At 42.8% G+C, this 14,504-nt stretch overlaps 1 protein-coding gene across 1 annotated transcript; it reads right to left on the reverse strand.

The window, feature by feature from the left end:
* FGF19 (fibroblast growth factor 19) lies at positions 1-6,418 on the reverse strand. Its single transcript, XM_020782796.3, has 3 exons — positions 5,981-6,418; positions 5,172-5,275; positions 1-1,903 (listed from the first exon to the last, which is right to left on the reverse strand). The coding sequence occupies exons 1-3, from the start codon at positions 6,237-6,239 to the stop codon at positions 1,571-1,573; spliced, it is 696 nt and encodes a 231-aa protein (XP_020638455.3). The 5' UTR covers positions 6,240-6,418; the 3' UTR covers positions 1-1,570.
* Between the last annotated feature and the right edge of the window lie 8,086 nt (positions 6,419-14,504).

Genomic DNA, 14,504 nt, shown 5'->3' on the forward strand with positions numbered 1-14,504 from the left:
TTATAGATGTTTCTATCTCATTTTTATTAAAAATATTGACATACTACACAACTAGATATTTTACACAATTCTTAAAACTTTCACTTTTTAACTGACCATTATCAAGATAATAAAACTTCACTACATTTTGTCCAGACTATTAAAACAACAACAACACTGGAGTACATAAATATAAATTTAGCTATAAATACAGTAACAAAATAAATGGATGTATGGACTTAATAAATTAATCATAAATACTGTGTTGATACTGAAGTGCTAGGTCAAGGACATAATGTTTTCCCTTCATTTTCTGTACAGAGCTATGTTACTATATACAAGAACCTTTGAAAAAGAATGAAGTCTGTTGTCCCAATTTCCTATAAAATTCACTAGTTTTCAAATTCTAACATTACAAAATTGCTATATACACAATAGTACTTGATACATTACATGAAACAGAATCCCCTTGCATTAAAATCATCAGAAAGTGAAAACAACTTGGGCTATACTTCACACATGACCAACTTAGTTTACTAAAAAAAAAAAGTATCCACAATTTTAGTTGCGCAGAATTCTTCATCTCTCAGTAATAATAACCTCTAGTTATTTTTTCCCTTTGTAGCAGGAGCATTTGTGGCTCCCAGGTACAGTATTGTTGAACTCCACCTCCCATGTGCCTCCTTGACAGGGGCTGGACTCCATGATGCATAGGGTCCCCTCCTGTTCTCTGCTTCTAAGGTGATGATCATTGTCTTCTTCAGCTAGCCTGGCCACAGATTCACCAGGTTTGCTTTTTAGAGAAAAGAGAGCTGGTTAACTATCCTTCTACTAGTAGTTCCTTCAGATAGACAACAGCCTGATAGGGTTTTTGTTGTTGTACTTCCAACATTTTAGCATTTCAAACATTTACACTCTTATGCCTGAAGAAAGTTTGTGTACTACTTTAGCAACAGACACTGGTTTGTAAAAAAAACAGCAGCTTCTTTACTAGGACTGGAATTATGCCTGCCAGCATCAGGCTTCTGCCTGCTGCCTCAGCAGCAGAAATGTTATGAAAAGACAGTGGGTGAAATGCAGGACAAAGCTTCCTTAGAGAAGACCCTTTGAAATCAATGGCACTTACATTAGTTATGACTAATATACACTCCATTCATTTAAATGGGTCTGCTTTAAGGAAGTCTACATTGGGTTTAGCTCTATCATCTATCTAGATTTGTTAGTGGTTTGTCAGCTTAACTTCTTTAAAGAAAAATAACACTGATACATATTGATGACAAGTTGTCTCCCTTTGAAAGAACAGCATCTTCTACCTCTGTCATCAGGTGACGAAAACAAATTATAAAGCCACAAAATGGGCTTGATCTTATCAACCCAAGCATCCTCTAAGGCAAAAGAAATTCCTGGACTATTCACATTTTTGTCATTCCTGAATTAAACAGCATCTTTTTAGAAGGATTCTCTGAGTGGAGTGTGTAAAAGTTTCACCCCTAAATATGTTTCCATGTCTTAAATATCACTGCTACAAATACATCCCGCCAGCTTGCTGGGAATTGTTATCATGGAGCATGACAAAAGTTACACGGCACTGTTATTTCCCAAAGCTAGGGCTTTGCACGGACGACACTTCTGAAGTGAGGCCAAAAGGATCCATGCTGTCAGTTTCAAGAGGGGAATTGAAAAAATCAGATTCGTAATGTGGATTAATGTTATCGTGTTCTCCGAAGTCTCTCGATTCCAATGGCACAGTATTGATCATGGGCAAGAAATGAGACAGCGGGAGAAAGTCTTTGCCTTTGAAGAGTTGTCTTTGTCTGGCATTACTTAATGACACCAAAACCCCATATTTCTTTGACTTGTAGATGTTGTAGCCATCTGGACGCATTTCCTCTTCAAAGGAACAGTCCTCTCTAGAGTATCTCAGCTGAAGAGAGAGAGAAAAATCAAAAGTACACACATATTTTGTATTTTGTCTGTCTATCAAGTAGCAAATGATACAGGGCTGTTCATACAAATGGCTTTTGGAACTACAATTGCAGAATGGATCCCTTGTTCAGGGGCATGAAAAATGCAAACATTTTCTGGCGTTAAACTGACACAGAGCAGCAGGAGGACACTTACACAAAGCATTTTTAACTTAAGTATGGAAAGAACAAATATTCAGTGATAACGAATGTGATTGCACAACACATTTCTGTACAAAAATTAGGACCACAGAAGTAACATATTCCTTTGAGAGTAACAATATGGCCAATGTTGTTACTTTTAAAAGTAACAATACAACTAACATTGCTATTTTTCACATTATATATTACCCTTAAAAGTTTGGTTTTGGAAGGCCATTTCGGGGCATCTATGCATTTTTAAAGTGTACTCTAATATTAAAAGGAATTCAAATTACTCAACTGCTACAGTTGAGTAATTTAAATTCATAGAGTAATTTGAATTCCTAGCCGCCTAGAGTAGTCGTATAGACTAGATGGGTGGGATACAAATCAAATCAAATAAATAAATAAATAAAATACAAGTAACACAATGAGCTAGTCTTTGAATAATACATAATGAGCACTGCTAGTAAGCCACTTTATTAAAAATATATTTCAAAAGGAACATTCTATATGGTAAGTTTCAGCAATTACCCTGATTCTAACTATCTGGTGGCTGAATAGCTTAGTGACACGAGCATTGGGGGGAAAGAGTCAGACTATGTAGTCTTGGGCAAGCTACACAGCCCCAGAGAATGGTATACGACTTCTGAGGACTCTTTACCCAGAAAACTGTCTAGAAAACTTAACTGTCTGGAAAGCAAAATCCATTTTAAATCTTAATTGTCCCACTGACTTTCAAAGTGAAAAAAGAGAGAACATTGTTCTATAATATTCATACCACAATCTTTTGGAACAAATATTTGACCTATCTTGATTATCTAGCAGAAGACAACATATCCTCACTAAATCAGAAAGACTAGCAGGTCAAACACTTGATGACAAGGTTTTGGGTGTTCCAGGCCCTTTAAGTCATTGTTTTTCTTAAAACATCCTCTCACTGCAGTTTAGCCATTGAAGGTGATTGAACTTTCGGTCAGCAAAGTATTGCTGATTGCAGGTAGGGCCAAGATGATAAGAGACAATGTTCCTAAGTGAACTCTTTACCTACACCCTACTTTCCTCTTACACATGTGGAATGTCCTGGAGAAGAATTCCCTCAGTGAGACCAAATATGTTTGACATGTAGTAATACTCCAGATGCAGACTGTTCTGCCAGCACTGGGGCAAATGTGTTGCTGTTTGTTTGCATTACCTAAATACCTTGAAATATGAGGGTACTGCCCTGTAAGTTATTCACCTGTCTTCTTTGTTTCGTGAACTGATTAAAAATACAGCAGGCACACAGATCAGCTCTCCAGTGAATATATTTATTGATAAACATTTCGTCCTCTGTCAGTGATTTCCGTAGCTGAGTACTCTGCCCTTAGCTCATGTTCTGGTCTTTTATACTGAAAGGATGCCCCCCTCCCCCGTTGATATAAAGGTGGAATGAAATGTTACTTGTGCAGAAGAAAGTGATGCTTAAAATGCCCTAGCATCAATTTGGAAGAGTGTGTCTAGACACTACAGACCAGTGGTTCCAAGCCTTGGGTTCCAGATGTTTTTGGATTACAACCCCCAGAAGCCTTCACCACTAGCTCTGCTGGTCATGATTTCTGGCAACTGTAGTCCAAGAACATCTGGAGAATTGAGGTTGTGGTTCACTGCTATAGATGGGCTTTACTACAAACCAACATGGAAGTTCCTAATGCTCTTTGACCCTCTGCTTTACTTTAGCACTACTTCAGGCACCAACATACCCACACTTAGTAAGTGGCTACAATGGCCAATTCTCTTCCAGAGAATGTCTACCTGAAAGAGTAAGATGCTGATATCAATTTCAGCGCCATGGAAAATGCATATTGTAAGCCAACTGATACCGGAGGGAGAAATTTTTAAGCCCCTCCTCAACCTGCCCCATTGAGATCACAGGTAAGAAAGAATACATTTCATCTTCAAAAGGGGAATCTTCAGGAGAATATCTTGCCAAAAGAGGAAGATAATATGCTAATAGCAGGAACAGTGCCTCGGAATGTGCCTTGAACACATTCCAACCTAAGTAATCCTAAAAGGAGAAGTGTAGGCCCATGCTTTACCTAACCCACTGAAAGAAGTGGAAACAAAGAATGCCTAACTTTGACTTAATTACATTCATTTGTATGTATGTGCTGCATGAACAGGGAATTAGAGCCTTCTTCTCGTGTTGGACAGGAATGCTTATATTGTATTAGAGGAACTGTGTACAGTATTTAGGTTACTATTCCTAATCAAACTAGGTTAAATTTGTAAAAAAAAAACCCCAAAAACCTGGAGCTGGCAAGAAGGCACATTCCTTAATAAAGACCTCAAGGTTCAGATTCTTCTTCCTGGAGGGTACAGCCAGAAGGAACTAACCCCCAAACAAAACAAAACACAATGTGGGAGCAGCTTAAAGACTAACTTTTATGCTGGAGGGTAGTGTGTGAGAGAGGGGTTGAGCAGATTCTGGTGGACAGGGGAGAGCCCAGACTCAAAACTCTGTGGGGCCAGCAAGCTTACTGGGTGGCCCTTATCTTCCAGCCTCACCTACCTCCAGGGGTTGCTGGAGGACAGAGTGGTGAGATAAGCACCAGCTTTGCAGCCTGGAGCCCCATAAAGCAGGTCCGGGAAGAAACCTAAACAAACAGTAAATCTTGCTAATCAGAATTCCGGAGTGTGGCTGGTTCTGCTTGTACACACACAGAGAGAGAGACGGGGGGGGGGGCAGGAAAAGAAGAAGAAGAAGAAGAAACAGGGACAACACAAAATTGGGTAAATATAGACAAAGACCCAAAGGTTCCATTAACCAGGAAGGAAGTTACTTTCCTACAGAAGCGCTCCACGCTTGCCTTCGTTTCTACACCCTGCACGTTTTCACAGTACCTAGACTGTAACGACCTCATCCTACCGATTTTTCAAAGGGCGTGCGGGCGAATGAAGGGAATTCGGCAGGCTCCTATTGTTTTATCTGCCCGGAGGGCACCAGTGTTGGCTTTTGTTTCAACCGCCCGCAGGGGTGGGTTGCGCCGGCCCATTGGCCCGGCCAGTCCGCTTTCCCACCGCCAGGGGGCGCGCCGCTCAACCTACCAGCCCCTGCAGCCTCCCTTCTTCTTCCATGCAGAGGTAGCGGGAACTGTGCACGCCTTTGATCGCCACCGTGCGAAGCGACACCGCTCTGATCTCCAGCAAACCTACGTCGCCAAAAGAAGAGAGAGAGGAAAGACCAGCAACACCGCGTCAATAACCACCCTTCCCTCTCACTTTCTCAGCTCCACGCACGCTTTGCATCTTGTTCGCCTGCTGCAGCAATAACGAGGAGTCCTGTCGTATCTTAAAGGCAACCCCATTTTCTTGGGTATCCTTTTTTCCTGTCTGTTTAATCAGATGCACGCGATCGTCACATCTGATAGACGTGGACTGCCGTCCCTGAAAGTCCGTGTCCATTAAAACCTATTACCCTTTTGTTATTTCCGCTACAAGGACATCCGCGACGCGCAGCTGCCATTCCCAAGGGGCCGCGGCACTCGCCGCTCTTGCTCGACAAGAGTTTTCGTGTTAATACCCAGTGTGGGGTAATTAGTGGGGCCATTCCGAAATCCGATACCTTCTCTTGCATTCGCAAGGCGAGGGAGTGGGCAGAGCGAGGGACTGGGACTGAGGGGGACCTGGATGCGAATCCCCGTGGAAACTCACTGGGGGAGTGGAACGGGTCAAACCCCTTCTTAAATGCCCCAGGTGCTTTCAAAACCCACTCAGGGTCCCCTGTGAGTCGGGTGTGACTTGGTGGCGCAATGATGCCAGGAGAAGTTCCACTAAAAGCCGCCCCCCCTCCGGGAAGGCTGGCCCTCCGGGGTGGGTGGGCTTGGGGGGGGGACTTGCTGGGTGAAGTGACTTACTGTGTCGGTTCTGGGCGCTGGTTCCGTCCACTCGGCCGTCGCTGTTGATCCGCAGGAAGTAACTGAACAGCCCGTGCCGGCTGGCCGTGTAGAGGTGCCGTAGCCTGACCGGCTCCCCCCAGCCGTAGTTGACGTGCGGTCCCGGGTCCGAGAGAGGCAGGGAGCGGGCCGTCGCCGCCGTCACCACCACCATCACCAAGCCGAGGCCGGCCATCAGAGCCCAGGGCCGCCCGGGGGCTCTCCAGAACGTCAGCCACATCTTGGGGCTTCTTCCCAAAGGCCACCCCGAGTATCCCCTGGGGGAGCAGGAGAGAGGCAGGCAGAAAGAGAGAGAGAAACGGGCGGCGCGGAGCTTCGGGAGCCGAGGGCTTCAGCGGGGCTGGTAGGAAACGCCAAGCGGGTCCCCTCCCCTTTTATAGGGCTCTGTTATCAGGCCGATCGATAAGGCTAATTCCCATCCAATACCCGCCCCGCAGTATTGATCGGGATTGCATCATCATCATCATCATCATCATCACCACCACCCAGGGGCCACCCTTCGGGCGGGGATCGCCGACGGCCTGGCCGACAAGGGAGGGCTTTCCCTCAAAAAATCGGAGCGGCCGTCTCTGTCTCCAGCACCACCCAAGGGGAAAATGCACGAGGGAACAAATAAAGAAAGCAGGGGCGAGGAAACAGCGCGCCGGCGTTTCCAGGACACCGCGGATCGGACGCTAAGGAGAGAAAAAAACGGAAGGTGCAGGAAACGAGGCGGGAAGCCCCGAAAAGTTCGCTCTCTGAGCCCGAAATGCGCGCCCCCCCTTCTTCTCTCCGCTTCCCTGCCCCGCTTGCACCCCCTGAAGCCTTGAAGAAAACGAAGAGCTTTCTCTCGACCGATCGATTAATCAAAACGAGACAAACTAAGGAAGATCGGGAAGCCCGAGGACGACTTACCTGAGGAACTGCGCAGGTGCTTCCTGACAGGCACGAAATTCCCCGGTCCCTTTGCTTTTCTTTAAAAATGAATGAATGAATGAATGAATGAATGAATGAATGAAAATAACAAACAAATAAGAAGCCAACCAGATCTCCCGCCGCCAAAATTAAAGCGATTTCCTATTTCTTTCGGAAAAACGGGGCTGGTGACCAACACCCTAACGCGCCGCCGGGGACATCCTGTTCACGTTGGCATCTTTCGAAAGCTCGCCGGCAAAGCTCCTCAGCGGGTTCATTATATCCCACACAGCTTGCAGAAAAGCTCGACGGAAGAAAGCCTAAATCTGAATGGAATTACCGATGACCCGGAAAATCGGCCACCTTTTTTGGGTGGGGAGCGGGGGAAGAGAATGCCTTTGTTCTACAAGGTGGCCAAGCCGCGTTCGCTGATGCAACACCTCCCAGAATCTGGAGGAAGAAAAGGATTTCAAAGCCCGGAGGAATCTCTGAAGCTCTGCTAGGAAAAGAAAAAAGAAAAGAGGATTTATTTTTCTTCTCATGCTATTTCCTTCGGGATTGAAGGAAATAGCAAAACGTAGTGTATTTTTTAAAAAATGAAACAACAGAACACAATCTTAACTTTTCACTGTACATATTTATGCAACCGCATAGACATATAAAGATTTTATCCATACAGGAATGCAGTTTGCTGGGCAATGTAGAAATGTTAAAATAGGGAAATAAAAGTTTGGTCCTGAACCTCTGGGGGGCGCTCCAAGGCAAACGGGAGTAATCTTCTGCTAAATGGGTACTTAAGGCATTTTCAAAGTTCCTCTTCCAGTGCAGATTATCCAAAGGAGGTGGAAATGCTGACTAGATTTCTCCTCCAGTCGGCTCATAGATCCATCTTATTGTAGGGCTTCCTGGAACCTTCAAATCCCATCTGCCTTGTTCTCCAGCAGAATAACCCCTGTAACAAAAGTGTTTCCAAAATACGCCTATCAGTGATGCTTGGACCACAAGGCCACAATCCTATATGCACTCACCTGGGAGTAAGGCCAGCAGGAACTCAGCAGAAATTATTTCTCAGCAGGGATGTGCTGCATTGTGTTGTGCTGAAGATTTCCATTTTCTCCATGTTAATCAATTGATGTGTTTTCACATTTTGATTAAAATTCCTACCCTAACCATATTTTTATTGTTCATCTCCTTGCTGCAAAGACTATAGTCCCAGGGAGCCCATTTCTTTCTCATAAAGGTATCTTCCAGTCATTTCAACACAGGGCATTCAGTCTTTACCTCAAATAACCATTGAGTAAGTAATATCCTTTTTTCCCATTTGAAAATTGTCAATATGTTCTTAAAGTTGGTTGTTGTGGGTTTTTCGGGCTCTTTGGCCATGTTCTGAAGGTTGTTCTTCCTAACGTTTCGCCAGCCTCTGTGGCCGGCATCTCCAGAGGACAGCACTCTGTGTTCTTAAAGTTCCCCGTCAACCCATGTTTTGTTGGAAGTAAATACCACTCTGTTCCACCGCATGAGACGGATGCTCCCTCTCTCTCCTCTTTAAGACCAAAATATCCAATTTGGCATTGCTCTGGGGGGGTTGTACGTTAATTATGCAGGCTACCCATTGCCCCCCCTCAAGTGAGCTGGGTAATTTTACAAACCTGGGAAGGATGGAAGGCTGAGCCAACCTTAAGCTGGCTACCTGGGATTGAACCCCTGGTCGTGAGCACAGATTTGGCTGCAATACAACAGTTCAACCACTGTGCTCCAATGCTCCTTAAGAGTACAGTATTTTCCTTACACATCTTGGTTTCAGAAGCAAAATCTGTGCCTGGCACTGTGGCATGTGTGCTGATTTAATTATGAAGACTTATGCCTGTTATTATTGTTATGTCCTGTTAAACTGGCTCTAACCCATGGTGACCCTATGAATGAGTGACCTCCAAAATGTCCTGCCATCAACAGCCATGCTCATCTCTTGTAAACTCAAGGCCATCACTTCCTTTACAGAGTCCATCCATCTCCCATTAGGTCTTGCTCTTTTCCTGCTGACTGCCACTTTTCCTAGCATGTATTTTCTAGTGAAGCTTGATCTCTCATGATGTGCCCAAAGTACATCAACGTTGACTTCATCATTTTTGTTTCTAGAGAGAGTTCAGGCTTAATTTGAGCTAGGACCTACTTGTTTGTCTTTTTAGTGATCTATGGTCACTGCAAGACTCTCCTCCTTCAAACAAATAAATCTTTTCCCTCTTGGCAAGAATGTCAGTAGCTAGAAACAATTCTGCATTCAAGGCTGGCCTTACGGTTGGGCAGAGAGGCAGTTGCTTCAGGCATCAGATACTTGGAGGAGCATCAGAGGATGTTGGAGGGCAGAGCGGTGGGCATCGGGCACCTTGCCTGGCCTGTTGCCATCAGGTGTGGTAAGGTTTCTGTCTTCTCACCAATGTTACAGGAATGGTCAAGAGCCAACCAGATGAATTCTACATGTGGAATAGGGATGTTGCCATTTTGCCCTTTACTTAGGCAGCAGAGTTTAGGGGACCAGTGGGGGGCTGCGCCTTATAGGTGACTATTAACAAGCTTTGCCAATTCAGACAATTAGCCTTCATGTTAAAAAAAACGATGTTGAAAGCATTCCTAAAACAAAACGAAATGCTTAAGAAATTCATAAAATCTTGTTTTATGAACGCTTTAGCTTTAGAGGCCAAAACTTGCCATCAGAAGTTTGTAAGGGAAAGTGAGAGATAATTTATTTTCTAACTGCACAGAGAACGTTTGTGAATAGAAGCGTACTCAAGTATGATGACGACTTTGGCTGATCTCAATTCCAGCTAGTTCCTTGTTTGGCCACTAGATAGAGCTTTAAACCTTAAGTCTTTCACACAGTTTCTGCCATGAACCAAGGGCAATTCCAAAGTGTTGTGTCTATTTATTGGGGATGCCTTTATCTTTGGAGTAGCAGAGTTAAGATTTAATCTGGTTGTTCTGAAGTTGAGATTGCTATCCTTGGCACTGCAAGGTTCTAGATGAGACAAATTCTAGTACGTACACACTAGTGTACTAGATACAGCTTGTTAATTTATATAGATCCTGCTGCTTCAAGCACTTACAGTATTTTATTCACAGAAATTACCACTTGTGTAAGTAAGGAATGTCTACTTTTGTTAAAAGGATAAAAGTGAGAGAATTAAAAATATATGTCCACTGGAGCAAGAATTGAAGGTGTATTGTACCTCTTTAAATACTAGCAACACAATTTTAACCAACAATGGAACTACAGTGCTATTCTACAGATATCTACATGGAAGTAACCTGCATTGAATTCAGTGGAAGTTACTTCACATATAAGTATCAGAGGACTGCATACTGAAATGTTTATAAACTAAAATAAATTCAGTAGAAGAGTTAAGCATTTCAAATCCCTTCAACACAGTGGTTTCCAACCTTGGGTATCTAGATTAACACACACACACACCCAAAGCCTTCACCACTAGCTATGCTGGCCAGGATTTCTGGGAGTTGTAATCCAAGAACATCTGCAGACCCAGGATTGGGAACCACTGCTCTAAAATCTGTGGCAGAAACTTTTGACCCTCTACTTTTCAAACACTGCTAATTTCACATTCCCATGAGGCTTGATTATGCTTGCTTTCCATCCTTGTGACTGTCTGAAAACCTGATAAGTAGCAAATTATTTGGGTGTGAGAAGTTTTCCTGGCCTGCCCATGCCAATGAAAGGCCACAACTCTGTGATAAAGCATCTGCTTCACACGCAGCAGGTCCTGTGTGTGGGATCAAGCCATGTTATATCTAGGCACGGCTAGGAAAAACTCCTGCTTGAAATCTTAGAGAGACTTTGCCACTTAGTGCTGACAATACTGGACTAGATTTATCATGGAACAAACTTGGTATAAAGGGGTTCGCTATGAGCCGTTCTCATTACCTCATATTTGTCTGTATTACAAATGAACTTATGTAGGATCCAGAAGCAACTGGGCAAAGGGTGCTAATGCTTAATATTCAGACAAAAATTGTGGAGGCCCTTGTTTACTTTAGTTGTTGTTGTTTACTTGTTAACTCATGTCCAACTCTTTGTGACCCCATGGACCAGAGCACACCAGGCCCTCCTGTCTTCCACTGCCTCCCAGAGTTGGGTCAAATTCATGTTGTTGTCCAACCATCTCATCCTCTGTTGTCCCCTTCTCCTCTTGCCCTCACACGTTCCCAACATCAGGGTATTTTCCAGGCAGTCTTCTCATGAAATGGCCAAAGTATTGGAGCCTCAGCTTCAGGATCTGTCCTTCCAGTGAACACTCAGGGCTGATTTCTTTACTTTAGTAGCTCTCAACAACTCTCCTTACAAATATGTGCTACTGACATGCCACAGTGTGCTATCTACAGGGTATCAACAAATGGCTTGCCCATCTTTTGATTCTTTGGCACAACTATTGAGGGCCTTGGGTTTTTATAATTTTAACAAAAAAAATTCAAAGACTACTTTTCAAAGATTACTTCACTTAGCATCTGTCATGTACTTGGGGGGAAATTCCATGTAACTCCAAAGGTTCAGTGGTAGTGAGTGAGCAAGGCAGCTGATAGCAACAATTTGAGCAGAGAAGAGGCAACAGAAATGACACAGATCTGGTGGACAGGCTCACATGGAAGTTTGTATGAACAGCAAAACAAAAAAGTAACCCAGTCTGTACTATCTCATTAGCTGTTGCCTCTTCTCTGCTCAAATTCACAGTAGTCTGGATGTATGAGAAATAAAATAATACTGATATGGAGCACAAGTCTCCATAAAATCCTACTCTTCATTGTGGCATGGAGATGACCTTGGCTTTGTGAAGGTTATGGCATGAAGAGGGCAAGTTTGGGGAGATTCTGTCAATCTGCTGAGGCATCACATATGGCCTCCATGGGGCTCCTGTGCTGGGTAAGTGCAAACATTTTGGTCACCAGATGGGAGGCCACAAGGAGATGAATTGACCACTGCATCTATCCATGCAAGAGCTGCAGTCTGCATTGGTGGAAGGACGACCTGCATCAGTGAAATCACAGATCACTGGGACATTCAAGATATATACAAGACAGCACTCTTACTACCCTTGAATCTTTCCAGTTTTGAGTTGACAGAACTTAGCAGTTTGATTTGGATCAGGAAGAGATGTAGAGAAGGAATGAAACATGCATCCACTTTTTGAAGTTGTACAATAAAACACTAACTGTTAGAATCCTTCATTTAACAAGCCTCATTTTAAAGGAAGGTATGCTTTCTGTTCAGTTAAGAACCAACCCAGTATTTTCACAATGTTTCCCAATAATTCTCTTATCATTATGTTTGTTTCAATTATGAATAGAAAACCAACTGATTTTCCTTGAGCACGTTCAAGCCAGAATACATCTCATCCTCCCAACTTCATCTACAAAACAACCCTGTGAGGTGGGTCATACTAACAGACAGAGTGGCTCAATGAGGAGAATATGAGTCTTCCAGGTGAATGTGATGCTCTGACTACTACACCACACTTAATGATGCACACTGTTGTCTCATGTTTACTGATGCACACTGGTGGTGCCATGCAGCAGATAGACACTTAATGTAGAACACAGATGATGAGAAGATAGTGGCAAGTCTTGTACATAGTGAATTCTTAATTACTGCTAGTAATGAATATATTCCTTGGGAGTGTGCATTTCTGGGACTAATCATAAGGTTCTCTGATTAAAACAATGGGCAACAGCTTTCTCCCAATGACCAGCTTTGAAAGTCATTATGGCTGATTCCCTTATTTTAGGTGTTCTTTTGGCTTATATACCACCTTATAGTGCTGGAGCGCTCTCTGAGAGGTTTACAAATAAAAGCGAGACTTAATCAGTAAAAATGTAACATGAGTGTGCATGATTTCCTTGGACATGGGCTATTCATTCTTAATGTAGATTTATTAATTTTCAGACAATCCAGTTGGCCTAGCTTTCTAACAGAAGCATTTAATTAGATGGTGTCATGTTTCCTGTAGTGGGGTGTATTAAAATGGCGCTTTACCTTTTGAATGTGTTTGTTTCTTTATGTTTTAATTTTTATATGTAATTTGATAATGAGCTACCTAGAAACCATTTCTTGAGAAAAGATGGCATACAAACCAAGGAAATACAAAGCTAAATACTGGGAGGATAGGTATTTACAAAAAAATATTTTTTTTGTTTCAATATCTCTTTTTAAAATGCAGAAAACTGCAAAATAAATTCGGCTGCTTTGCATCTTTTTTTTTCTTTTGGTAGATTAAAACTTGGCTCTTTCATCAGGCCTTCCCTCCTGTCAATACTTGACTTTATTTTTATTATAATTTTCTGTTTTCCCATCTTGAGCACTACTAAGCATTACTAACTGCTATTGTCTTTAATTGTTTTTAATTGTTTCTAACTGTTAAAGTTTATAATGTTTGATGGAACCCGTCTGGAGTAGACTTTGTCTAAAAGGGTGGGATAGAAATCTAATAAATAAATAAATAAATAAATAAATAAATAAATAAATAAATAAATAAATAAATAAATAAATAAATAAATAAATAAATAAATAATCCTTTCACAAACTGAACACAAGATATTAAAAGAAAAGAAAGAGCAATTAAAAGTGAAATCCAAATTCTTTCTTTGGATCTCTCTAGCGACAGAGAACATAACATAGGCAATACCTGTGTGGTTATGTCACTTTGGTATTTTAAGACACACACACAAATACACAAACACACATGTCCCTATGATAATTCTGCTGAGTCACACTGTGACATTAGAGAGACACTGGCTAAGATTCAAAGATCTATAAAAGTAGTGTCTTGAGCTCAGAGGGACTGTAGACCTCTTTGCCTCAAAGAACACCCTCCATCCTCAATACTGCTAAGCTCCATAGAAAACTGCTCTGGACACTGAGGGGTGTGTGTGTCCCACTTTTTACAGAGATCAGGTGTTCAGAGGAAAAAGAAATCACTTGTCCCTTGCATGCATCTACACATCCACGCTTTTTGGTACTGCTCTTGTATTTGCAAAACCTGAGTTGCATTTTCATTTATGAACTATAATATGTATAGAAGTCTTTTTCTTTGCCCAGAATTTTGGCTTGCTTCAGCTTTGACCACTGGACATCAGCAATGAGTTCTCTGATGTGGCCCTTCCTAGGCTGATGTCTTACCTTGTGGAAGGGTCCTCTTTTGCGGAGGGCAATCGTTTATTCAGAGGTATCTGGTTTTATGGATTGCTGCCTTGTCGTGGCGAAGGGGCTTGAGTAACTCAGAGAAGCTATGGACTATGCCGTGCAGGGACACCCAAGACAGACAGGACATAGTGGGGAGTTCCGACTAAACGCAATCCACCTGGAGTAGGAACTGGCAATGCCACTCCAGTATCTTTGCCAAGAACGGCCCATGATCAGAAACAAAAGGCTAAAAGATATGACGCTGGAAGATGAGCCCCTCAGGTCAGAAAGCGTCCAACATGCTACTGAGGAAGAGCGGAGGACAAGTACAAGTAGCTCCAGAGCTAATGAAGTGGTTGGGCCAAAGCCGAAAGGACGCTCAGCTGTGGACGTGCCTGGAAGTGAAAG

The sequence above is a fragment of the Pogona vitticeps genome, chromosome 1 (genome assembly GCF_051106095.1).
Source record: "Pogona vitticeps strain Pit_001003342236 chromosome 1, PviZW2.1, whole genome shotgun sequence".
Classification (NCBI taxonomy): Eukaryota; Metazoa; Chordata; class Lepidosauria; order Squamata; family Agamidae; genus Pogona; species Pogona vitticeps.